At 35.9% G+C, this 27,745-nt stretch overlaps 1 protein-coding gene across 5 annotated transcripts in view; it reads left to right on the top strand.

Annotated features, from left to right (window-relative positions):
* The first annotated feature begins 523 nt into the window (after positions 1-523).
* ccser2a (coiled-coil serine-rich protein 2a) overlaps positions 524-27,745 on the top strand; it is a 33,997-nt gene continuing 6,775 nt past the window's right edge. The window contains exons 1-11 of one of the 5 annotated variants that reach the window (XM_042742364.1): positions 524-1,644; positions 3,891-4,164; positions 4,289-4,497; positions 12,637-12,736; positions 16,029-16,134; positions 18,058-18,226; positions 18,407-18,472; positions 19,086-19,184; positions 20,793-20,900; positions 24,207-24,288; positions 26,052-26,091. In XM_042742364.1, the coding sequence (XP_042598298.1) occupies positions 538-1,644; positions 3,891-4,164; positions 4,289-4,497; positions 12,637-12,736; positions 16,029-16,134; positions 18,058-18,226; positions 18,407-18,472; positions 19,086-19,184; positions 20,793-20,900; positions 24,207-24,288; positions 26,052-26,091 (2,360 nt within the window). In that variant the 5' untranslated portion in view covers positions 524-537. Of the gene's footprint in view, positions 1,645-3,890; positions 4,165-4,288; positions 4,498-12,636; positions 12,737-16,028; positions 16,135-18,057; positions 18,227-18,406; positions 18,473-19,085; positions 19,185-20,789; positions 20,901-24,206; positions 24,289-26,051; positions 26,092-27,745 lie in introns of all 5 variants that reach the window. The other 4 variants (XM_042742363.1, XM_042742365.1, XM_042742362.1 and 1 more) reach the window with 4 other exon arrangements.

Here is a 27,745-nt window from a genome sequence, read left to right as displayed (position 1 = left end):
TTCTGACCTGGACGCGCATCACAGTATGACAAGGGGCGTAACATTTCCGTCACACACTTGAGCCATTCGGCCAATCACAAAGCACTGGATAGCTGGCCAATCAGAGCACACCTCGTTTTTTTTAGACCTATGAGCTTTGTAAGAAAGGCGGGGCATAGAGGAGAAACAATAATGTACAGTATGTGGAAATTAATGTGTTTTTTGAACCTTAAATCGCATGAACACATTTAATTACACCAAATACACAAAATAATGTGCTTTTTAGCAGTAATGTGTTTATGCATTAAGACATAAAATCTTAATGCATAAAAATTATGAAATAATTATCAAATGCTGTTTGAGATAAGTGCTGTATAAAATATCACTCCACATGACAAATGGATTTCATGTCAACTACTGATTTCATGCTAAAATGATGAGTATTTTGTATTGACTAAATTAGATGATTAATAGTTTTCACTATAAATGTGCTCTTTTCTATTTGTGCCTCTCTTTAGGTCTATCTTTTGTGTTCATCCATGACTCTGCTGTTTGCTGATGGAACAGAAGGTCCTCAGTAAGTCCTCCATGGTGTCCAGACTGCCAAAATTTGGTGCCCGTCCTGTCAATGGTACCCCCTCATCCCTTCCCAACGGTACAACCCAGACTGCGCTCACGCAAGAGGGCAAGAATACCCCAGCTAGGCCAAATGGTGTGGTCAGAGCCGCCTCCTCCTCCATGAAATGGAGAAAGAATAGTGGTGGGCGGGTGGACTCTTCAAACCCAGTTGAGGGCACAATACCAGAAGAGAAGAAAGAAGTTCTCTCCCAACATTCCCCAGGAAGTAGGGAGTTAAAAAGCCCTTCTACTCCCGAAACCAAACTGTGCAGATCTGCCACCTCATTGTCCACTGGAAGCCCCAAACCTGCACCCAAATCCCCTAAATCCATCCCCAGTCCTAAACCAAAGCCCCAAAACTCTCAAATCACTTCAGCCTCCAAAGGTCAGGACATATCCCAAAAAAGCTCAGGCTCCAAGCCAACTCAAAATGGGACTTCATCTCTGGGTTCTTCACCGAGCCAAGCAAGCTCTTCAGGGCTTCAGCCTCCAAGAGCGAACTCTAGCTCTTCTCGAAGCATCTCCAGAGACAGTTTGTCCCAGTCCAATGACAGCCTCTCACGGCAGTTGCTCATGCCTGACTACATGGTGCGTTCTCAGAGCTTCACTCACTTCAAGCAACTGCCCTCACCAATGTCCGCACCCATGACGCGCTCCTTCTCTTTGAACAAGGCAGTGGAGCTAGCCAAGCCGCTTGCTAATACACAGCTTCGTCCTCCGCGAACAGTTGGACTCAAATCTCCTTTGAGCTTGAGCAAAGGCCGTCTGGTGTTCGGATTGGGGGGCCTGGGATTTGGAAAGGGGATAAAGGATAGACTACCTGCTGGGACTCCTTCTACAGCGTGTTTAACACCTCCTAATTCCATAAAAAAGCCTCTTCTGTCTGACTCTGTGTTGACAAAACCCTGTCAATCTTTAGCCTACAAGCTAAATCGACCAATTCCTGCCAAACCACAGTGCCCCCTAGTGGTTGGGAGGAGCCCAGTGGAGAGTGATGTTATAACTCCGCCTCTCACTCCCGAGTTGCTCCATTGTGCCACAAAGAATGTGAGTGCCTGACTCTATAATATATATTTTCATGCATAATTTAATATTTTGGATTAAAGTCTGATATTTTGTGCAGTGGTTAAAGAAATATTGTCCAAATGACTTTTTTCTTCTATGGAACATGAGAGAAGTAGAATTGTCAGATTTGTCATTTTACCACTATTCACAATTTTTTTTATTTATTAGGGGTTCAAGCACGTAGCGCTGAAACCCTATTGTAATTGTTAGAATGGCCAAGGATCAGCATTCTCCACCTAAAACTGATCAGGCAGACCAAACCTTAAGTCATAGAGACTTGAAACCTGGAGGGATGGTAGTACTCACACCGCCTACAACGTCACCAAAGCTCTCCCCAGTCGGCCTGACGGGGGCGCTACAGCAATCAAAAGCACGAAATTGCTTGCAGTTCCTAAATCGTTAGTCACTGGCTCAAGTGTCTAATGTCATTGGAATCAGTTCTGAGCTTAGTTTTTAACAGCAGATAGTACTGTGTGATTTAGAAACCGCCATATTCTTCTTGCTTCCAGTTCCTTACACACACCACGTGAATCTAAAATAATCATTCATAAACTTTTTAAAGGTTGAAGAGAATTACAAGAGTGTTCAGAGTGGGCTGTGTTTACATTATTCCCGCATCATAAAAGCTGAGGTGCAAGTACATTTAACCACTTTCATTACTCAGTCAAACACACAAGTGCTTTTCTTCATGAGCATTTGAGTGTGCGGTTAAAAACTAGCCTAGAGCACCATCTGCTGTTAAAAACTAAGCTCAGAATCGATTCCCGAGAATCACGATGCATTATATCACAAAATAGATCCATGAATTGATTTGTCGCACCCCTACTATGCAAACATTTGTCCTATCAACATGAAATTGGTATGCTAGGTCTTTGTCCAATGTGCCACAAGTGTCTATAAGGACATTTGCGTATCACAGAAAACAGGCCGCCATTGGCCAGTGAAATTTGAGCACCTATTAGACAAGGTTAACATGCTCGGTGGGCATGTTCGACTCATGGCCCTAAAGGTCTGTGAGAAATTTGAAAGAAATCAGCCACTGTGGGGTGATAACACATTTTTCAAAGGCTTAAACAATTGTATATTTTTCATTTTTTCACACATACACATGATATTCATATCATATGATAGACCTCTTCATTCCAAACAACTTTGCCTCTAGAACTACTGCTGTCAGTCAAATTGTTCATTAATTATTCACGATGATCAAAAAAGTGTGAATTTGTCCTAGGTTTTTTTGCTCAATCTCAACCAAACCACTGCATTACAATTATCTGCACTTTCTAGATCAATAATTATAAAAAAAAAAAAAAAAGGACCTTTACACCTTGGTTTATTCATTAGCTGAGTCTTTACTCATTTTCAAAAAACATCTAAAGACTCATCTTTTTCGCCTGCACTTAACCAACTAATACTAGTACTTACCTTTTCTTTTTCTTGTCTATCATATTCTTTAAAAAAAAAAAAAAACCCTGGCTACGTGTTCTGTACTAGACTAACCTGAGACTTGTCATAGCACTTGTATACTGTTGTTGTTCTCTTGTTGATCTGATTATTTCTATTGTTCTCATTTGTAAGTCGCTTTGGATAAAAGCATCTGCTAAATGATTAAATGTAAATGTAAATGTGGTTAGCTATAACAGGGTCATTTTTAGAGGGGTGAGGCCAATTATACCCAAAAGCCTATGAATCCTATACGAAAACTCAAAACTTCATGAAACTAGGTGAGCGCATGCAACAGATGATTCTAAAAAGCATACAACGTTTTATGAAAATCTGACCATAGGTGGCACTATAACGGTCATAATTGCCTGGATCTGCCAAAAATGCTTTATTTAATCATTGATTTAGGTGTTTGCAGGCTTGCTAAATATGTAATGTCTTTTTACATATCTGCTTATATGCCTTAAAGCGCTTGAACCCTGATAATCACTGCTTGTAGCTATATTATAATTTAATATGGAGACTTCATAGTATATATTTATAGTATATATTTTTTGTTGTCTAATGATTTATTGCTTATTATTGTGTCTCAAATCATTGTCATATATGAAACAGTCTATATTCAATCAGTGTTCCTGTTCTAATTTAAAAAAAAAATGCGTAGCTATTAGTAGCTCTGCTGGAGCAAAAAGGGTATTTTGGTGCCACCACAGAGAAGTCAAACTATCAAAACATGACTGCATTGCAGTTAAATAGTTTTATTTCCTCTTTGTATATGTAAAAAGGCGTCAGATTCCCCAGAGGAGCCTGTGACAGAGCTAGGGCTGGATGGGAACCTCCGCTACACTGTGGAGGGAATGGAGGACATGTCTCTCTCCTCTGCGTCTTCTCCGGAGAGGAATGACAACAGTGAAGAGTTTCTAGATGACTTTGATAATCTAGGGGATCAGTTGCAGAATGGCATCTCTCAAAACAAATATGCTGTGGTCACACCCACTCAAATGCGCCTGCAGGGCCTCTTAAAAGAGACCATGAACTGGACTGGGATTGGTCTGGCGGGTATGGCTAAATATTTTTCATCTAATTCTTGCACTTATCTGACAAACAGTACAGCGCTGATAATATTGTCCTATTGTTGCAAGCATTCAGTATTTATGCTGTGTTATACTACATGTCTTCTCAGGTGGCAAGGCAGATTTAATGGGTGGTCCGCTGCGTGGGCCGCCGCTCATGTCCCCTGACGTGGATCGTCATGCTAGTTCCTCTCTGGAGCTCTCCCCCTCTAACAGCTCTGGAGGAACATACATGTGGGATGAGGAGGGCATGGAGCCGCTGGGGCACAACACACACATACATCGTTGCAGCAGTTATGAGTCAGACCTCAACAGCATTGTGAGTATACTCATACCCTCCCAAAATTAGTTTGAACTACCCTTAGAAAAAGTACTGTGATGGAACAACAGTGTAGTGATGTCAAACCATTTAAATTACATTTTTGCATTTATCATAAGTTTTTCTACAAGCTCTAATGTACATTAATCATTTAAATAAAGTACATATAATTAAGAATAAATCATATAAAAATGAATTAGTAATTTTTTTATATTTATGTTTATTATTAGTTTAATAATAATAATAATAATACTTTAAGACTTTCAGCAGGCTGTTCTGTTCCATACCCTGTGGGTGTTCGTAACCTTTCCTCTGCTGTGCGTTTTGATAAACCCTTTGCTCCTGTGCTACTTGTTGCTGGTTAGTATGTGCACTTGTGTGTGTGTGACGGATCTCTCTGTCCCTATCCTGCTAATTATCTCTTTGCTAATTAGGGAATAGTGTCTGTGGGTCTTAATTGTGACTCTGCCGGAGTCTGACTTCGGGTCCCGCCGTTCTGAACAGAGGTCCTATTCTATCTCTGCTGTTTCCAAAGCCCCTGATCGGGTGGGAATACAGAAAGGTGCCACTTAACCTGGCAGCTTTTGATCCCAGTGAAGCAGGCTGTGGCATTTTTCCTAATGATCTTCGTTCTGATTCCTGATGTCAGATTGGCTCAGTGGAATGCAGAAAAAAAGAGGCTGGATTTGAAACAGTAATCAGATTTGAAATACCAGTCTTCTCCTGTAGCAGATACACAAATGCACCCACACACACAGACATGCTGACTTGACTCTGGCTTCAGACATTAGGTAATCGCAGCATATATAGATTTGAGTGCAGCTGAGTCATTGTTATCATACTTGAGTGGGTTGTTCCTATGATGTAGTTGTATGGAGTGGAGGAGGAGTTCAGTTTAGTAATGGACTGTGTTTCAGATTGAACTGGGCTTTAAGTGACATCTAGTGGTCTACTGTAGGTACTGCAAAAATAATTTTGATCGTGTTTCTTGTTTGTGGTGCATCTTCAAACAAGCGTCATTAAACATAAAGTATTAAAGTTTGATGCATAACTGTTCCTGGATCTTAAGGACGTGTGTTTGTTAAGCCTCATGGAAATCAGGGGCAGTCACATGCACAGTAATTGAATGATAAATTCGATCTCCTGACAGCAATGGATCTCCTTTAGCTCCTTGAGCTGTGTCTATCTTTAGTTTAAGACTCCTCTGTTCTTATTGATACTGAAACAGAGTCTGGGCTTTATTTAGAGCTCGTCTGATGTGATCTTACCCTCAGCAGGTGATGTAATACCAATCTTTATTTGCAGGTTGCAACTTGCAATGTATAAGAAGGAGGTTTGAGTTTAAAAGTTTGGTTTAGTTTAGGTCTGAACTTAATTTCACAAAACACAGCATTTAATTGTATTCAGACCTAAACTAAACCAAACTTTTAAACTCAAACCTCCTTCTTATACATGTAATTATGAAGTTTATATGGTATATGTATATGTATATATATATATATATATATATATATATATATATATATATATATATATATATATATATATATATATATATATATATATATAATATACCATATAAACGTCATAATTACATTTATTAAAATGTATAAAAAGAGTTTATATATATTCCTATTAAAATATAAATAAACCAATGTCAAATTGAATTGAATAGATTGAATAGATTTTTCTAAATTCAAGTTTTACATATTATAGGCTAGTTAGTGTGGGACCAAATCTTAGTTGGTAATATTTAGGGATGTAACGATTCTCTCAACTCACGATACGATTCGATTCGATATATGTATATTTTTTTTACACAAAATGATATTTAAGACAAATTATGAATTAAATGTGTCCTTTTATTATTGCTTATTATTATTATCCTTATATAATTTCTTTGAGAAATTGAAATATAACTATAATAATATACTAATATAGCACTTGCATATTGTTGCTTTTTTGTTGGGTTTGATTGCTTCTATTGTCCTCTTTTGTAAGTCGCTTTGTATAAAAGCATCTGTTAAATGACAATTTAAATAGAATATAAATGTAAATAACAAAACGAAGTTGAAATTTTAAAACAAGCCCCAAATCAAATAAATAACACAAATAAAATAAATCTCTTCATATAAACAAAATAAGGCTTTGTCTGTGCTCTTTCCGTTTAAAATGAGAGGCAACCACTGTATTTAATCATGATCCAAACAAAGATGCTGCAAACATGCAACATGAGCAGTTTTTAATTTAAATTCAATTGTATAATTTCGAAATTTTGAAGCAAAAACAGAATGGTTTGACTTCAGTTTTGTGAAACTAATCATAAAAATATCTGCATGAAACAGCGGACAAGCTGAACGAGATGCAGATTCATTCTCTGCCAGCAGGTGGTGCTTAAAGCGTTTCCTTTGTTTCTGCTGTAAACGAAGCAGCGCTGAACTTACAAACTTTAATATGCATTATACAGAGGCAAGATGAATAGAAAATTACCATCTAAACTTTTCTAAAGACAGTAAGTTCCCCTCACACATGCATTCATATAAACTCCTACACCTAAATGAATCGCGATTTGTTTAGCATCTCAACCGATTTGAATTGTCACATATTTGAATCGGTTTTCAACCGGTTTGCGGTTAATCGTTACATCCCTAGTAATATTGTTATTAACTTATTGTTAAATTGTTCTGTTAATTAATGAAAAGTACAAGTTTTTTTTTTTTTTTTTTTTTTTTACTTAACTATGGTAACATGGTTGAAAGATAGGGATGCACCGACAGAGAGATGCAGTACCGTTTAGTACTGCATCACATTTCTCCGAGTTGAAGAGAAAGGGGTGGTTGTTGCTGGTTACTGTATGATGACTGAAATCGCGAAATGCCCTTAAACAATTAAATAAACTGCAGAAGGTTGTGTTTTCTAATTCACAAAAGAATTGCATGTATACAAACAAAATCTGCGCTGAAATAGTGTTATTCGTCAGTTGCTTAGTAACATTTTTAATGAATTTTTACAAGGCATGTGACAATGCGATACATACAACAAATGTCTTCCCAAATTCATAATGGGAATCATTTAGAAATCTGCTGTTGTCAATGAAAAGAAGCAATGAGGTCTTCCTGCAGATTTCTGCCAAAATAAAAGCTGAGAAAAAGCAAGAACTGCATCAACATAAATAAATGTTATTATTGTAATTTTACTGTTGTTCTGTAAAATAAAATAAAGACAATAATATGGATAATAATAATTACAACAGCTCTATTAATACATTTATTATAGCATTCACACATAGCGTTCAGACTGGGATCTGTAATATTTTCTAATGTTTTAAAAGAAGTCTCTTCTGCTAAGCAAGGCTGCATTTGTACATTAAAAAATACTTGCATGAATCAAGAAGGGGGTCTCAAAAATGGCCAAAAAATATTATTTTACAAATTTATTAATTTTAAGTTACATTGTGTTTTATTGGTATAATGTCTGCTCAAATGTTAAAAAATTTTCAGTGCTATTTAGATTTTTTTAGAGGGGATTTTGGTTATTTTTTTTATGTTAATTGGAGAAAAAATTTTTATAAAGCATGTTTTGTCTATTTAATTTATGCAATGGTGCAAATTTGTTCGGCTTCAACCAAGAATTTTCATTTCGGTGCATCGCTATTGAAAGATGAATGGAGTGAACATTTAAGTCTTAAAAAAGCCCTGAATGAATTTAATTGAATAATAATTACCTTCATTTAACTGTCATTTAGAAAGTGTCAAAATATGTTTTTTTTTTTTTTTGGTTTCACTATTTTAAGGAATGTTACCTTCATTGTATTGTGGTAATCATGCAGTAACAGGATTGTAATAAACTGCTAAATATAAACTTTTTTTTTTATATTAATATATAACTTTTTTTGTTGAATGGAAAAAAGTTATTAGTGCAATGAAAGCCATTTCAATATAATATGATTTTAAATGTTGAGGGCAGTTGACAAAATCATGAATTAGGGTGAGACATGCTAAAAAAAATTATGCTTTGCGTTTTTTGTCAGAAAATCTTTTTTTCTTTGTGAAATGCATTGCTATTTAAATTCTTTCTGTACTTGGGGCCACAAGGGGGCAGTATGGATTCAAGAGACGCAAGATATTGTTTCTTTCCTTACATTGTATACTTGTGTGTTTTATCCCTATGTTGACTTCTACAAAGCACAACCCCCTTTAGGCTCTTTTAAGAGTTGTTTGTTTGTTCTAAATACAGTCTGTCTTGCAGAAGGCAATTAAAGGCCAATTCATTAGCTGCAAAATGATCTAGGTGCAGAAGCCTTTATTTTTAAAACCATAAGTGATTCTGAGACACGCTTCTATCTGCTGCTCTTTCAGCATTAATTAGCTGAGATTTATAGAGCATTGTTTAAGCTTTACCATTTGCTAACCTTACTAATACTGTAAAGAGTATTTGTATAATTTTTTATAAATATCTAACATCTCTAATCAGCTCTTAATTTATTAGGCTAACAAGTTTATTGACGCTTTCTTATTTTGCTTAATCTCCTTGAGACCTGCGATTCCTAATGGCTTTTCTTGCATACAGTCTCAGAGCTTGTGTTTTGTGTGCGAGTGCTTGTATGTGAAATCGAATCTAACGCACATATTCAGGGTGACAGGAACACAAACTGAAAGATGAAAAGCTGTTTAGTCTCAGGCAGTGATGAAGCGTGGTCTTTTTTGACATTTTTTTCCATTCTGAGGTGATGGTGGTGTTCTGAATGCATGATACTAAAATATTGAACCCAGTGTTTGCTGGGAAAAGAGATCTAAACTGTATTTAATATTTAATATGAAACATGCATAATTGTTTATTATGTACAATAAAAAATATTAATTACAAATTAAAAACATCACTAATTCATTTAACATTCTAATATGAATATTCTTGTAAAAAAAAGTTTCATGACATTTGTAACTATTTGAACTGATTATATTTTATAATGCAGTAAATATTAATTTTTACAAAGTGTTTTGATCCATAAACATGCTTGTTTCTTCATTCTCATAACATACACACTACCTACAAAATAAATATACTTAATGAAAATAAATGAATACAAATATTTCTTGATAAATTGGTATTTATTTTTTTTAATATTAATAAACCTCACTGACATGAACCTTTGTATTTTGTATATAAATACATATGTATGTATATATTTGTTTATTTGTATATCTTTGTTTAGAATTACATGCACATCTTTTTAATTTCCACATTGAAAGTTTGGCTCTGTTTTAAGTATATCTGTAGGTGTCTGAGTAATTGTGTCCTGTATGTAATATGAATGATTCAGGAATTCAAACACATTCCTTTTGATTCCACCAAATATGAGGTTTCACTCCCGAGTGCACCGCTCAGATTGTGTGAAATGTGATCAGGATTCTGTGCTTGTCCGATAGGAGCTTTCTTAAATGTTATCTGAGGTTCTGTCTGTATCGGTCCGGCTCTAAAGAGACCTTTAATCCGATCTCCTCGGCTGATTCGCGCAGGCCTATGTGAAATGGGCTGTGTTATTCTGGCTCTTTCAGCGCAGGAGGGAGAGTGCTGATGGGGCTTGGGCTGCATGTCTAAGCTGCCGCCCGGCGCAGTGAAATGTCATTTCCTCTGAAGCAAACTGCCATGACTAAGCCCCTTTATACACGGAGAGAGTCAGAGAGAGAGGGACCTGAGAGACTACGTGTGTGTAGGGGAAGTGTATGAACTCTGACTGCTTTGAATACACATTTCTTGTACACTTGTAAGACAGTACATTGTGTGTGTGTGTGTGTGTGTGTGTGTGTATTAATGTCCAGGAGAGGGGCCTGTCTCTCTTTAAGTACGTATTTATATGATAGATGGGGTTGAAGCACATCTTGTCAGCTTAGATGACTTGAAGAGACATTTTTGTTCTGTGAATGTATCGCAGTTGCATGATTGATATTGTTTTCTAAAGTATGCTGAGAGCATATTTGTACTGTTTCTTTCCCCAGCTGCCTGCTGTATATGAAATATGGGAAATTATGCAAGAGGTTTCATAATGTACTGTTATTTTTGCAAGAAAGTCCCCCATTTAGAAAAGCCAATGTATTTAACATAGCTTGAAGCGGTAGTTCAGCCTGAAATGAAAATTCTGTCATCATTTACTCCACACATCATTTCTTTTTTCCTGTGGAACACAAAAGAAGATTTTTCTTAAGGAATATCCTGGCTATTATTTTCAAAATAATGAAAATGAATGAATACCAGGACTCTTAAGCACCAAAAATGACAAAAAAAAGTGTGGTCTATGAGATTCATGCACTACATTAAATGTCTTCCAGCCATTTTGTGGGATAAAAGGCAGAAGTAGTCATTATAAAGTCATTAAACTTTGGAAATCTTGACTTTGCCTTAGCTGTCTTTTAACGGTTAATGACATAAGTAGCAATGTCTGATTTTTGAATGAATCATTCTATAGTGTTAAATCTTTTTAATGAATCTGCTGATAGGATTAAAAAGAATGTTCCTGAAACTAGTCTGAATGATTCTTTACAAATCAGACTGTTGTCAGTAAATAATGACTTAGATTTCAGTCTGTTTTTCACATAATCCTATTGTTTGACATCAGGGCCTGGTTGCATAAACTTAGCCTCTATGTTAAGACAGTGTCTTAAGAACTAGTCTGACCAACTAGCAGTAAGCCAAGGTGTAGTCAATCTTATTTTTTTGGATTCAACTTAGACTAATCTACATTTTATGCATCTAAATAAAAAAAAAATTATTACCTGTCTTGAAAGAATTAGCTGACTAACATTTAAGTCTAGTCTTAAACTTTTAACCTGTTTGCCTTCCACTGAAGAAAGTCGTAAGTGAACAACATGACAACAGAATTTTCAAGTAAACTATTTCTTTAATAATAATTTCAATGTAATATGAAGTAACAAGCTTTTGAAAGAAGTCTCTTATGCTCACTAAGGCTGCATTTGTCTGATTAAAAATACAGTAATGTTAAATCTTCAGCAGGCATTATTCCAGTCTTTAGTGTCACATTATTCTTCAGAATTTCTCATTATTATCCTGATTTAAAAAGCTGTATTTAAAAACAACATAACGGTTAAATCACTCGGCTGGCAACACAAAGGGCACAGGTTCGAACCACAGTAGGGTTTAGCTGAAGGGGTACTAAGAATTATTCCCAGGATTGTACCTTTGAACAAGACACTTAACCCCACATTGATTTATGGTAAATGTCCCTGCAATTAGTGCAATGTTAAGCATTTGTTAAATGTCAAGTGACTAATTAAAAAAACAATTATTTTCAAGACCTGCTTCCAGAAGTCCAATTTATGTAAATTTATCACTAAGAAGCAATTTTGTTCTCTGTGCAAACAAATGGTTAAATGACTGTGGATAAATGATAGTTATTTGCAGTATTTTTTGTATGTTTTGGAAATGATTAATCATGAAATAAATGAGCTAAATATCCTTTCAATTGGTTTCAGGTCTTTAAGACTAGCTCCTCCTTTCAAATTTTACTCCCAACCTCAAAATCAATTGAGCGGTTCTTGAGAAAGACTCTAAGATGAGTCACATCAGAGTAATTTCTTTGCTTGGTACAAATCAAGGCTAAGCGGTGAGGCCTTGTTTTATGGTGTTTCTTACCAATATTTTAGCACATAGAAATGTGGAGAACATCCTTTTTCAAAGAGCTTATTTTCTTTTGAACTCTCCATGCCAGGCTTGATGTTCAGAATCGCTTTAAAATGCATTAAAAAGCTCCCCAGAAGCTGATAACTGCCCCTTGTGCGTCTGCCACACAGCTTGAAATGTCCTCTTTCATTTTCTGTCTGAGGACAAATTGAGGTTTTGTTGGGGCATATTGATTTTCACCTTGGCGTGCTTTTGCATTTTCAAATAATCAGATGGCCCGAAAATGTTTTTATATACATGCTCTTCATGTGAAGCGAAAAACGTTTTGTTTGTATTCATGTAGCACCCAGTGGCTGTATCTATGTATTCCCTTTCTTTTATGTGATTGTCCTTACATAAACAGTGCGAGTGAATTTTCACAAAGACCTTTTTTGGTAAATGTGATGCAGTTTTCCATTTCTATTTCACACAGTGTCTCTCTCATTGGTTGGTTCTCATGCACAGGACATTCTGAACAACTTGGATAACACTGGCTCATGTGATCTGGAAGATGATGACCTCATGCTTGATGTGGATCTGCCAGAGGACGGGGCCTTACTCCATGGTTAGTACACACACACACACACACACACATACACGCACACACACACAGACAGTGTAATTGAGTAGTATAAACAGCAATCATTCACTAAGCCAAAACTGCCTTCCTATTTGACATCTAAAGTGCTTACAAATATGAAAAGTTTAATAGAATCATCTCTGCATCACAGTTCTCCCAAAACTTGTAGATCTGGTTAATAAATTACTAAATAGATTAATGTCTCTCTTATTGTTTTGAACACCAATACAGGAATTTACCATCAACTATTTACCTTTATAACCACAATGAATTGCCACAGTCCACTTGAATTGAATTTGAAATATAATCATTCTTGTGTTTATCTTTGATTTATTTATCAATCTTCTGTTTTTTTTTTAATAATGATAGCTGCTCAGATTTAATCATTGTTGATTGATCACTGCCAAGTGCGAGTGATAATCACTATTTTGAGTGTGAATGACTTTTGTACAGATGGCCATGTCAGAGTTTACTGCAGCTCAGTGGGATTTTAATGAATTAAATGTGATGAAGACATTGAATTCAGTTTATCAGTATATAGTTCAGTTGGATTCAGTATGTCACTTTGTATTTGAATTCATGTTTTGTGGAATGAAAGTTGTAGAGACATGGCTGGCTGACCCAGGACCCAGGACCCAGGACTTATTTTCCAGCAGCTTGCGTTATTTTATGTTATGTATTATTTTTCAAGATGGTGTGAGAAGTGCTTTTTCTGGATTATTTATTACATGACTGCTGGCTGGTGTTTAGAGCTTTAGTTTTTGATATGTTTGATGGATGAATTATGAGTTAAAGCTAAATAAATATGGTTACTTTCCCCCCCAGCAAAACCTTATAGTAAAATAACCTAAAATAGTAGCCCAAAATAACTATTTCATATGAACGTACAACTATTTTAAGTTTTTCTTCATTTTTAGTCACCTTTTGACTTCTGTGCAGTTCATTCATTAGTGCTGTAATGTGACATGAATATTTAATTTAGTCTTTCAATTAATTTGAGGTCATAAAATGCATATATAATAATTATCAAGAATTATAAAAATGTCAAAAATGTCTAAAATAGTTTTAGACTACGTTTTGAACACTGCTTGACTTTGCATGTCAACTGCCAAATACAGTCAAAAAAGATTTAATTAGTTATTAATGTAACCTTATATGCTACCGTTCGTTTCAACAGTTTTTTTTCTTTTAAAAAAATAAATTATTTTATTCTGCAAGTACACATTAAATTGATCAAAAGTGACACTAAAGACAATTGTAATATTACAAAAAATTTTGTTTTGCATAAATCCTGTTCTTTTCATGTTCTCTCTCTGTTAATCAAAGAGTCACAGAAAACTGTCATGTTTTCCCCACACACAGCTATTTTTACCATTGATAATAATAAGAAATGTTTTTTTCGGATCCAGCATTATTTTTTATTAGAATGATTTCTGAAGGATCATGATTGTTGCTGAAAATTCAGCTTTTCCATCAGAGGAATACCTTACCTTTTGATATTTCAATTAAATTCAAATAGAAAACTGTTAAAAATGTAATATTTCACAATATTGCTGTTTTTTTCTATATTTCTAATCAAATAAATGCAGCCTTGGTGAACATAAGAGAACTTCTTTCAAAAACATATAAAATCTTACTAACCCCAAACATTCAAACTGAAGTGTATATTGTTATATTGTACTTACAGTCCTGTAATGGCACATGCTGTTGAACAAATGCAAGTGTATAACAGTAAAAACAAACAATAGTGCCTGTGTTACTATCATGAATGAGTTGCTATTGAAGACAGCCCCTGCCAGGAATACTGAATACTGAATGTCAACTGAATCATCCAAGTGACTCTCTTAGTTTTGGAAGAGAATGTCCCAGCGTGGCTTCCTGTTTTCTTCAATCTCAGAGTGTGATTTTTAGAGTGTGCGAGTTGGGTACTGCAGATTCCAGAGTCTTGTGTACGTAGACAAATTCCACATTAGAGATCGCAAACAAAAGACTTCGTACATACACTTTACAAATGACATTTAAATGAATGAGTACAAGAATGATTCCTGTTTGGGACCGTTCTTTTAGCTGTTTGTCTCATGTTAAAAAAATGTTTCTGTGTTTGTGTCGTGTCATGTTTTAGTTCAGTGTTTTGGTCTATGCCATCAACTGCTGTGTATGTGTGTGCTGTATTTATAGCCCCGGGCATCATGCCCTGCAGTCATGTGAGAGGGGTTGCAGAGCCAGAAAGTGCTAGAGGGTGAATAGATGACTTAAGAACCCCCTCCCCCTTGTCTCTCCCCTCCCCTTCGGTCTGTCTCCTTCCCTCCTTCATTCCTTCCATGGTGGATCCGTCCACTTGGCAGGCAGGAAGGCCTGCTGTTTTGACACTAGTTTCCGTGACCAGAGGGGAGGCACTGCCCGAGGGCTGTGCTGACTTCGGCTGAGAGCACCACCATCAGTTCCCCTTCTCTCCTGATGGCCCCACAGCTCAGGGATTACAGCTGTGTGTCTCTGTATGCGTCTGGTTCTGGTCAGATCTCCCAGGGAGTTCCCAGAACTCACAGACTCATACACACACACGTTCCAACAGGGCGGAAAAGTTATTGGATTTGCAGATGCTCGTGTGGCCAGTGAGAAAGTCGTAGGAAGTTTGACACAACTTTTTAAAGTTTTCTATATACTTTTTTTTTTTTTTTTTTTTTTTTTGGAGTTCTACACCACACAACTTTGGAATTTTTAACTTTGGGGAATTTTTGTCTAGCTATATTTCAACCTTTTCTTTTGGATGTGTCTGTCAAAACAGACCATCTCTGCTTCTAGTTGTAAGCTTATTTGTATTCGTGTGGGTGAGTTTTGGACTGTTTTTCGAGTCTGTTTTTGAGGCTCTGGCAGTGAACCAGACAGCAAGGACAAGAGGAATGTAGCAGGTCTGTTTTGGAGCTTAGTTTTCTGTCTGTTCTACTTGCTGTCTTACTTTGTGTTAGAAGTGTATAGAACGATTGAGAGAGCGCTTGTGTGTGTGAGACAGAGAGTGTGTTAGTGTTTGCCCTGATATCTCGCCTCAGGCGCTGTGAGTGCTTTGTATCGAAACTCTTAAGAGCTCTGCATTTGGAAGGACACTGCACAACCTCCCAGAGAAAGATGACCTTGTTCTTCCAAAAAGTGTGTGTCTGTTTCTGAGCGTTTCTGGGAGACTAACTGAATTGTGTGGTTTAAAGTGAATTGGGTTTTGAGCGCTTGTTCAATGTGTTTGTTTATTTGTCATTGACTGCTGTTGACCCCTCTGTGCATGCAGATGGGATGGCCCACTTTGAGCGCTCTGACAGGGGGGGGCGGCCGGCTCAATGGAGGAGGAGGCAGCAGAGATGGAGTGGAACGGATCATGCTCATAATGACAACAGGTGAATGCCTTGGAATACATATTTCCTAATTAAACATGATACAAAAAAATTAGAACAGGAATTGATTGAATTCTGAAATACATACCGGAATCAAAAGCAAGTGTTTCACATACGTGGCTGTTAGGTTTTATATTTTTCTAAATAAAATTTTTTTATTTTTGTATTTTCTGTAAATTTTATTTTAGTCTAAGTGGCACATTATATTTTGCATCCAGGACTAGAACTGTAAATTTTATAATACAGGGTTTATATTAAATGTCTTTTAATATTTCTTTCACTCTGAGGCACATACATAATATGTGACCCTGGACCACAAAACCAGTCATAAGTCGCTGGGGTATATTTTTAGCAATAGCCAAAAAAAAAAAAATTGAAACATTGTATGTTTTAAATTTTCCTTTTATGCCAAAAATCATTAGGATATTAAGTAAAGATCATGTTCCATGAAGATATTTTGTAAATTTCCTACCGTAAATATATCAAAACTTAATTTTTAGTTTTAAAAATTAATTTTAGTTTTAAAAATTAAAGAATTCATTTGGACAAATTTAAAGGCGTTAATGTAATTTAGTTGTAATGTAATGTTTGGGGTCAGTAATATTTTTTACATATTTTTGAAAGAAGTCTTTTATGCTCACTTAAGACTGACTTTATTTGAAAGTAAATTATTAAATATTGTAAATAATTAAAGGGGTGGTTGATTATGATTTCACTTTTTAAGCTTTAGTTAGTGTGTAATGTTGCTGCTAGAGCCTCCTTGCTGAATCAGAGTATTCATTTAATTAAAAAAATATGTGAATACCCCAAGCTTTTGAATGTTAGTGTGGATAGGGCCATATAGCCACACAAACTGTTAGTCAAAGTGATGAAAAAAATGAGAGACATTGTAACACCTTAATTAAGGATACTTTAATTGCCAGATATATACAGGAATAATATCTTCTGGTGATTTAGAAATAATAAAGCCAAGTTCCTGAACTTTGAATAGCCAGTGTTGATGTGTATGGTCATGTAGTCAGTAGGGCTGTCAAAAAAAAAAAAAAAAGTTGCAAACGAAAATCACAAAAAAATTTGTTGCAAAAACATTGCATTCGAATTTTTGGTCTGCATCAGCCGTCAGGCAGCCTTATCAGTGGTGCACGAAATGCGACGATGATGTAAGTGTCATTACATTTTAATGCTTTTGTTAGCCTATCCAGTTGAACCCACTAGAAGCGGCGCTGCTACATTGTTTATTCAATATATTGCGGAAACCGATAGCATCAGTGTGGAGATGATGCTGTACGTCAAAACTGAAACCAAGCCGTTCACACAAAATGCATATTTATCACATTTTCTAGAGGGCTATCTATCAGTGTTGCACTCGCGTCTCGCACAAGAGAGAGCGGCATGTTTAGAAAGCAATGTAAAATTAATGTAAGTTTAACTTTTAAAAAAACATGTCTCAAGACTTTATGGTGGTTTTCCCCCATCCCACTGTATCTCATGTTTTTAAATGAAGAAAGTAGCCTCCTTTTGTGATTGGTTTTTCGGTCCTTTGTATTAAACTATACATACATGCATGGTGCTGTTTTTTTTTCTAATTGTTTAAGCAACTTTATTAATTATATATGGTTTATAAACATGATTTTAAACATTATGCACTTTTTTCAAAGATCTGTCTGTTATTTTATTATGCTTTGAAGAAACGTGCATAATATTTTGCTCAATGCGCCCTCTTGTGGCCTCAGGAGAGAAGCCAAAAGCTTTTTTCCCCCTAACTGAAATTATGCCTTTTAAATTCGAATTGTGATATTTAAATAGAAAATTCAAATTTAGTTTTTCAGTCATTTTGACAGCCCTAGTAGTCAATGTATTCTTGTCGACATCATGAAGTTTAGTAGAAGCTAAATTACTATACTAATTTCTCAATCTCTCTTTTAGACTGGTCGGGTTTTATTACAATCCCTGTCATACAGGCCATCGGCCCCTCCATCCCGCAGTTCAGCGTGACAGTCACACAGTGGCGCTAGATGAACTCAGTCTCAAGCACATGACGGAAGACTGCACGTCTGTCAAATCACAGCTGCTCAAACTCAAGAGTCTGCTGCAGGTACCACACTCACACAGCTGGAAGAGTCATGTTTGCACTTTCATATGCAAACCCAGCTGTTACCCCCTGAGCAGCTCTTAGCATGTGTGTAGGGGCTAAAAAAGAGAGAAAGAATAAAAGAACCTGAGAAGCTGTAAGCATGAGTGTTTCATCTCCTAAATAAATTGTCATTTTATGTAGATGGATGATGGTGAGATTACTCCAGAGAGTTTGGATTCCAGCGAAGATGACAACAGAGCCCAACAGGTCTGTAACGTCTCATAAACACCCACTTGAATAGAGCTGTTCAGCTTGTTGTCCTAAAACATTAGCAACATTAGCATTTACAAGCCATGGGCTCCCTTAGGAATTTCTAATGTGTTTTTATAAAAGTGGTTTTCAAATGCTAAATGCTTACTTGAAGAGACTTTCCCAATTTGTTCTACATCATAAATTACACGCATTCATATCTTAAAACATGAACTTTGAAGCTGTTAAAATGCACATTGTGAGCAAGTTGCTACATCAGGGTAAAATTATAATTGTATAAGAATCCTAATGTAGCAGCTTGTGTTTTTAAAGCACACAACAGTTCCAGAATTCACATCTGAGCTGTGTAATTTATGAAGTAGAACAAAACATTAACATATCTCAAGTAATGTTTACCACAGACCTTATTATACTCATAAATTGCAAACTGCTATTCTAAGTAGCCATTAGTAATTCCAGAGGGAACCCATGGTGAATTAGTCTTCCATTTTGGCCTAAAAATTGACGTCTACAGCTTGTTTTTTTCCCATCCTGTACACTTGTTGTTTATGTGTATGACAATTTAATATTTTTGTGTTTGATTTTATCATTTGTTTTGTATTTGTGTCAGATGGAGGAACTGATGAAGGAGGTGGCACATCTCAGGGAAGAGCTGAAAAATAAAGATAAAATCATCACACGGCTCACTCATCAACAGCATCAACAATCTGTGAGCCATCGCCATTCCTGACACATTCACACTTGCACTCATTTTGACCATTTTGTATTGATTGAAAATACATAATACATGAGTGGCTAATCAGAGCCTGCAGTGTCTGCTGGAAGATGCTAAAGTCATGCTAACTCCATGTCTGCATGAGTAAGATGAAATCAGGACAAGATGTTCTCAGAACAAACACACATCTCATATTGTTCATTAACTTCACCGTTCCAAGCCTTAAAAACAGAGAATGGCATCAACACAGGCACTTTAACCTTTAATCCCAATTACTGTCACCGTCAGTGAGCAATTATATCATGAGCGCTAGTAAACTTGCTCACCTCTTTTGCATTATGCTGATTGCAAAGCAAAGATGAAAGCAGCTGAGATTTCTTTACATTAGAACAAGTGTATGTTATTAGTGTTGCTCAAGGCAAGCATCCGTATTATTTATACATTGGTTAGGGAATTTAAACTCTCCCTCACTTCACCACTGCCATGAATGATATCTCAAATTGTGTGGCTTGTGAAGGAGAGGTGCTTTTACTAGCAACCTAATTTCAGAGTTTAATTTTAATTTAAAATTTAAACTGAAATTGAATGTAAATATTTTTATCGGTTATAAGAAAATTTTGTTTGCAAAACTACTTTGTGTAATTATAAAAATATACAAAAATATAAAAATAAGTCATTATGAATAGTGTCTTAAACAATTTCTTGTTTTTATTATTAATATTATTATACAATGGTTTTTAAAGGTTATTGCAAGACTACTTTGCATAGAAATTATTTATTATGAATGTATTATACTAAATTTATTTGAATGAAATTTAGATTGCGAAACTACTTTGCATAAATATAAAAGTATACAAAAATTATTATTATTAAAAATAGTTCATAACGCATTGTTTTTCAGTAGTAGTCAAAAATAAAACAATGAAAACTGATTATTGGGTTTAAGAAAATTTCAGTTGCAAAACTACTTTAGATAAGACAAAAATAAGAATCTATGATGAATAATTTATTAAACTTATAATAATTAATTGTATTAATATTCATAATTCATAATGCACTGTATTTATTGTTTTTTTATGTTTGTCAAAAATACAATTAAAATATCAGTTCCTAATATTTTCATATCTGAACACTTTAAAAATAATGCATTGTGCGTATTGTAGTTTATGTAGTTTTTTGTAGTTGTGTCATGTCTGTCAAAAATAAAACAATAATTAGACTATCAGTACTTAATATTGTCATATCTGAACACTAAAAATATCAGTTCCTAATACTTTAATATCTGAACACTCTAAAAATAATGCATTGTGTGTATTGTAGTTCTTGTAGTTTTTTGTAGTTATGTCATGTCTGTCAAAAATAAAAACAATAATCAGACTATCAATACTTAATATTGTCATATCTGAACACTAAAAAAACAACAACAATTCTGTATAGTCATAAAAAACAATAATGGTCAATTTCTCTCTACTGGCAATGCCCTGCAAACTTGCATTTTTGGGTGCAGGTTTTGAATGGTTAAGATGTTCAAACCATTCATTTTCTTTCTTAGAATGTGAACAAATCTAATTATTATTGCTTTGATTCTTTTTCTTTCAGCAGGTGAGATGTCAGTGTCATCAGCAGAAGTCAGGGGTCAAAGGTGAGAGAAGAACTCATCATGATAAATCCACTCAGACGGTGTGGCGACCGCCCCATCATCACCCCGCTGTGAGTCATTTCTCGCTGTCTGGCTAGCAACGTGCATGTCAACATGATCGCATCATCAAGGCACCCAAAACAATCCCAAAATGTCAGTGTAGTGAGTTGAGTGTATCTGTGTGTGTCCTTGGTTGAGCCGTCTGCCTTGTTTTCATTTCCTGTTTACCCCCTAAACCTCTCAAGGCTTTGTAGGTGGCTAGTTGTTTACAAAGGGGGGAAGCAAATGTGTTGTCAGGGTTGGCAAATCAGACAACACATTCCTTCTGTTCTTTTCCTCTGCTCCATCCTTTCCTCCCTCGCATTTGTTTTTGTGGTGAAATAGCCCAACGCTCTCTCGGGATGCCCTGAGCTGAGGCTAGTTTGCCGAGGTGCCGATTTGGCCAATTTGCAGCTGCTAGAGGAAAACGGGCATCTACTACAGAGTGCAGAATGATTGTCATCTCCTATTTAAGTGAAGCCGTGCTGCACCTACTCCGGTGGTTTAGCTTTCAGAGCCCCAGCCTGAGATGTTCACCATGGGACGTGTTCTTATTGGGGACCGGCACACAATCAGTAAAGCTAACGGTACATGGATAAAGATTGGAGTCAGGAGAGATTATACGGAGGAGAGAGATGAGGGAAGTAACAAGCGATGGATGAGAATTTGGAAGTGGAAATGAGGAAGAGAAATAAACTGTTATAGGGGATTGGGGATAACAGGACTTGTTCATTTTGCACACGTTAGTGTTCAAAGTTTCATTTTCTTTGCCTGTATGACTTTCCCCACCTACGGTATGTGACTTTTAACAAACTTTTTTCTGTGGGACATAAATGAAGATGTTTAGAAGAATGTCCTGCTGCTCTTTTCCATATAATGAAAGTGACCATGGCTGTCAAGCAAGATTTGAAATTTTAGCCCATTTCTTGCACTATGCTGTTTTATGGTTTATAAAAACTTGGATTGTAGTGTAAGATTCATATGGATTACACTTATTATGCTTTATGGGGATTCTTTTTGGGGGCTTAACGGTGGTAGGTCCCCATTCACTTTCATTAAATGGAAGATTGCAGCTCTGACATTCTGATAAACCATGTGTTTCAATGGGGAAGAAACAAAGCAGGTGTGGACAATTTTTTTTTTTGGTAAGATATCTATTAAAATCAGTTCTTAGAAATGGTAAAAAAATATTAGCTTAAAGGGATAGTAAATAATAGAATATAGAAAATTCTTTCATCATTTCCTCACCTTCATGTTGTTCCACAACCATGTGACTCATTCATCTAAGAAGCATAAATGCAGATATTTTTATTGAAATAATTTGAGTTTTTTTTTTGGTGAACTGCCACAGGTTTTTGACAGGATGTTAAAAGTTAAACTTTGCATGAGTTCATTATAAAGCAAGTTAATGATCAGTTATTAATTGTCACAAAACTGCAAACAATCTAAAGAAATGTACAGCATGTTAACATACTCTAATGTTTAATCACTGGTTGCTGGCTTTATCATAACTCAAACACTCAAATATTTGTTCTACTTACCATGAGTGTGTCATGTTCCTGGATGAACTTCCTTTGTCCTTGGAACAACAGTCTTTTCAGTCGATTATAGACCTCGCTCTTTCCCTAATGCTAAACAAATGCCTAAAATTAGCAGGAGAAGACAGGGTTGTTTGGACTCGTTCCTGTAAAGAATGTTCATTCAGGAAAATGTTCTACTTGTGTAAATGACATCTTGTACATGTATTATGTACCAGATATCATAGCCTCTTTTGTTTACCCCAGTTGTGTCTTGTAAAACAGCTATTACATATCGTTCTTGTCTACACTTCCATTTTTAGAGAAATCTGCAAATTGCATACTAATGTCTATACTACATTAAGTTCATACTTGGTAATGCTGCCTCTTGTTCATTTAAGCATTAAGTGAGTCTTGCTGAGGCAGTATTTTGACTAGTCCACTTTACAGCTCATTCTGGCCAGGAACAACCCCCTTAGACAGGAAGAAACCTGCTCTTATGTGCTGTTTAGAGGCGGGTGAACCTGAAATGAATCATACCAGACTAAACACTACATTTCAAAAAATTCCAGAGAAGTCTCTATGAATGGTTTAGTCCGTCCAAAAGTACTCATACTGTAGTTTCACAGACACAGAGTTAAAAACAAGGCAAATATACAGTTGCACTGGTGAATATGGTAAATATCACTGGTAAACATCTTGAATATCCTTATTCTTGCTGTTTAGCCCATCAAACACAACCAAATATTGTTCAATTTCAGTTTTGAAATTTCAAATAAAAGACTCAGATCAGAGATTTGGGGTCAGTAAGAATTGTTAATGCTTTTAAATGAGTCTCTTATGCTTAAAAGGGTGCATTTATTTAAAAAAAAATACAGTAAAAACAGTAATATTGTGAAATGTTATTACTAATTTATAATAACAACCATTTTCTATTTGAATATATTTTAAAGTGCAATTTATTCCTGTGATGGCAAAGCTGATTTTTCAGCAGCCTTTATTCCAGTGTCACATGATCACACACACACACACACACACACACACACACGCACACACACACACGTACACACGTACGTACATATATACATACATACATACATACATACATACAAACATACAAACAAAAACATACATACAAACAAACAAATAACCAAACCTTACTGACCCCAAACTTTTGAATGGTAGTGTATACATAAATCAGGCTGCTGTTGGCATTGGACTTGTGCACATGCTTCAAAAGATCCTATATTTAGTCAGTAATGCAATTTTTGTCATGTATACTTGGACAGACAGATGAACACTGGTTTATAAAGTTAAACAAGTCTAGTTTTCTGTTCATAATGAAAAGACTTGCGAGACTCAAAGCCACGCTCACTTTTTGGGCATAAGGTTTGCTCTATGCAATAATTTGTTTTGCCTTTATCTCTCAGCATTTTCCCAAAGGTGCTTCTAAATGGTATGCAATCAATTTTCATGATAAAGTTTGAATGTTTACGAACATTATGGTTGAGCGTGACAAAATATTAGAGGTAAAAGTACATATATCTGATCTCAGAAATTTCCCCAGTGCATGTGAAGTTTACAAGCAAAAGGAAATATTTTCTGTGAGATCTATTTGTGTTAGCTAGGAATATTGCATTCAAGCCTTGTTTTTCACTGATATTTTAGTCTGATGTTTAGACATCTACGGTAGTTTGTCTTCTCAGAGGAAACGTGTGCCATTTCTCTCTCTGTGTTTTGTCTAGATTTACTGGGGTTTGTCTCTTTCCGCGGCTGTGTGGGTGTTGTGTGTGTGTGTCACGGTTTTTCTGTGTGTTGCAGGCTGTACACACTCCTCTCCTCTCTCCCTGGCAGTGCCAGTACCAGACTGCACCTCGTGCCAGCATGCCTCAACGCCGACAAAGTGAGTCATTAACCCCTGACCTCTGACCCCATTCCTTTGGCAAAATGTTTGGCTTTCGTTCCTCTCTGTCTCTTTCTCTGCTATTTCCTTCCCTTCTCTTTCAAAAGCTGTCTCCCTATTGGTTTATGAATATATACACAATATAGTAACATGAGGCAGTGAGTCAGGGCTGTTTAAGTAGGATATGGGTTAAATGAGAGATGAGGAAGAGGAGATGTGGTGTGAGACAGCTGAAATTGGAAGCGGTCAGCAGATCCCTGCTGGGCAGTTTTGAAGCGTCTTTGTCAGGTCTACGTGGGTCACTGCACTGGTTGGATAACACCATCCATGTGTTTGTGTGGATGGCCATGCTGTGCCCTGTCTTCAGGTGTGTTTGTGCAAGGATTTTGGATACACATAGCTGTGCACCAGTGCGGTCAGTCGAAGAGCCAGCATCTGTTGTCTGAACCAGCTTGAACACATGCAGCTGTAATAGATTGTGAGATATGGGAGTAACAAGAAGAAGTGTATTTTTATTTCTGCAGTTAAATTTTTACATTTGCTTTGGCAAAATTAAATGTTATGAATATTTTTCTGAGTATTATTAATAATGGACAAACAGGTAGCCCTGTCTCAAACTCATTCCATTAACTGAGCTTGAAGTTGAGCATGTCAGATCAAACAAATGGAGCTGCAAAGCCACAGGGAATTCGACCTACAAATGGTTATAATTGGTTATAGTTGTTTGCACATTAACCTGGGATGGGTGTGGAAGCCTGTTTTTGCTTCAGAATCAAAATCTAAAAAAAATCAAATAACAAATCTGATGTTTTGAGAGATGAAATTACATTATGAAAAATTAATATAAGATACAGTGTATACTATCGTTCAAAGGTTTGGAGTCAGTATGAATCAAATGTTTCAAGGTTTCAGCAAAAAATAATATGCAGAATAACTTTTTTTTCACGATTGTTTCCTGAGCATCAAATTAACATTTGATTTCTAAAGGATCATGCGACACTAAGACTGTTTTAAAAGTTCAGCTTTGCCATCACATGAGTAAATTACATTTTAAAATATTACATTTAAAATAACATTACAGATTACTTTATAAAATGTTTTAGAGTTCTTTAGAAAGCAGCATTTTAATAAAATTGTGAGGATACAGTCACAATTGTATTAATTACTTTTCCTAACTTAGAGGTGGATATGAGCTTCCATAGATGATATATAGTATTTTACTTGGGGAAAAAAAAGCAATTAATGCTTTAAAAGAATTGACTCCTTTCCAGAATTTTAAGTCCATATTAATGAACTTAGAACTCGTCATTATACCAGTATTTCTAGCAGAATTTCAATTTGCAGTAAATTGCAGATAGTGTAACTCGTGTGTGCACACAGTAAATAATTCATTTGTATTGTCTGAAGTATGCTTTTAAACCTTTTTTTTTAGTGGAGGATTCAGGTGTATATCATGAAAAATAGGTGAGGACACTAGACAAGAATAGAGTTGTGATCATTTGAGAGAATGTATGTTTTGCATTGTAAACATTGCTGTAGTTCAGATAGAGCAGATGTCAGATGTGTTTGCTCTCTTCCTCAACAGATCTGACCCTCTTCCTTTCTTGTGTTCTGTTTTTACTCCACTGTTTTTTCTTGTCTTCTCTCCATGTTTTCCTCTCTATCTTTTCCCTTTCTCTTTCCTCTTCCTATTTCCTGATTGGATGAACTTGTGCTTTGTGTTGTTTCTCCCCCTCTGCCTATCCCAAAATTCCCCGGGACAGGGGTGGAGCATCTTGTACATTACTTCCGTGACACAGCGTGGTACAGTAACATCTACTAAAAACTTCACCCTTTGCATGGTCACGTGACATGAATGAACAATGCATGCTTTTTTGAGTCTGATTTTTATGGCATTGATTCAGTGGATTCATTCATATTCCCATACAAAACAAAATACAGGTGGCATGAGACTTTTTTCTTTTTATCCTAATCCTTAGTCCTAATGTTTCTGTTCATCTCTTCTTCTGTGGGCTGTGATTGCTGTGGTTATGTCAGATCTGTCTATGCTCTGACGGAGCTACAGTGTTTACTATTGTGTTCTGAGAGACCCACCGCTTCTCTCAGCCTGCTTCCAGAGACTTTATCCAAACAGTCATCAATCTGCACAGGTGAACCAGGGTTTAAACATCTCAAACATACACGCAAGCAAAGAATTAGACCATAGTGCAATTGTCCTTGGTCCTGTGACTGCACAGGGAGACACTGAACCGTTTTAGAGGACAATTAAAATAAAATGATCTGATAACTGCTTTGGGATTCACATTATAACCTCCACTTCGACAAACCCAGGATATTAAAAACTCTTCTATTATCAAAATGGCCACATTTCATCAGCCAAATCTTACAGTAAGATGAATGACTGAATTAAGCCCAGACTTTATTACAGCTCTTTCTGTTGTAATATCCAGCAATTGTGTTACGAAGTTATCTTGCGAAACATTTTGGAGGCAGTTGATTCTTCTTGCTCTTTTTCGAAATCTGGATGCTTTTTTTTAGGGCTCAACGATAAAGGATGTTTTTCCTCTAGGCCAAAACAGGCCAGAACATCAGATTTTCATGGACCCCAACACAAAAATAAACAAAAAACTTTCTAGTTGCTTCAGTATAAATAGAGTTTTCTGTACAAAAAAATCACAATACTACCTGGAAATTATGCAACTATACTATAACTATGTGAAAGCTATGAATTCACAATATTTTTCTAAACAGTTCTAAAAAAAAAAAAAAATTGTCTTGAAAGAATCCTACAAGTCATTGTTGCAATTTTGGCACATCCTCATCCCTAGTTGTGTTATAGTAACTTTTCCTTTTCAGACGTATTTATCAGCAGAATTTAACAGTGTTCGATAAATCACACAAAGCCAGTGGAACACAACATATCTAATCCATTAATTTAAGTATAGTGACAACTCTGCATTGGTCTGCTCAGCCATCCTTAATATTGAGCCCTGCTCTGTAAAGAATCAATCTATAGCCTGCTCCTCATTCTTCTGGAAACATGTCAGATACTTTAGTTGTTTATACAGAAACTCCTTTAAAATGTTTAGGTTTCACAAAGATTTTGAATCAGTCCACAAAGGCAGAGCAGCATGAAATCTGTTTGACATCTTTGTTTTTCATTTTACTGTCTTGTGGCTGTTGTTTGGTGCCGCATGATTCCTTTGTTTTTATGATGTTAATATTGTATTATGAAACAGATATTTTCAACTCTAAATTCTAATTAGATGAGCTTTGTTTGAAGCTGATATAAACACACCTGTGATGAATTCTGTATTAAAGTTGCCATGTTGCTTGGCAACCCCAGAACTGCCTAGAGTCAGTATAATGAACTATATTTCTTGGCACAAGTATTGTTTATCGTGTGCAAATTGTTTATTGAACTTTGGTGTCATTTATCATAATGCGGTTGCAGTCA

The sequence above is a fragment of the Cyprinus carpio genome, chromosome B17 (genome assembly GCF_018340385.1).
Source record: "Cyprinus carpio isolate SPL01 chromosome B17, ASM1834038v1, whole genome shotgun sequence".
NCBI classification, from domain to species: Eukaryota; Metazoa; Chordata; class Actinopteri; order Cypriniformes; family Cyprinidae; genus Cyprinus; species Cyprinus carpio.
The sequence above is the reverse complement of the archived record's forward strand: the minus strand, read 5'-3'. Positions and strand labels throughout refer to the sequence as shown.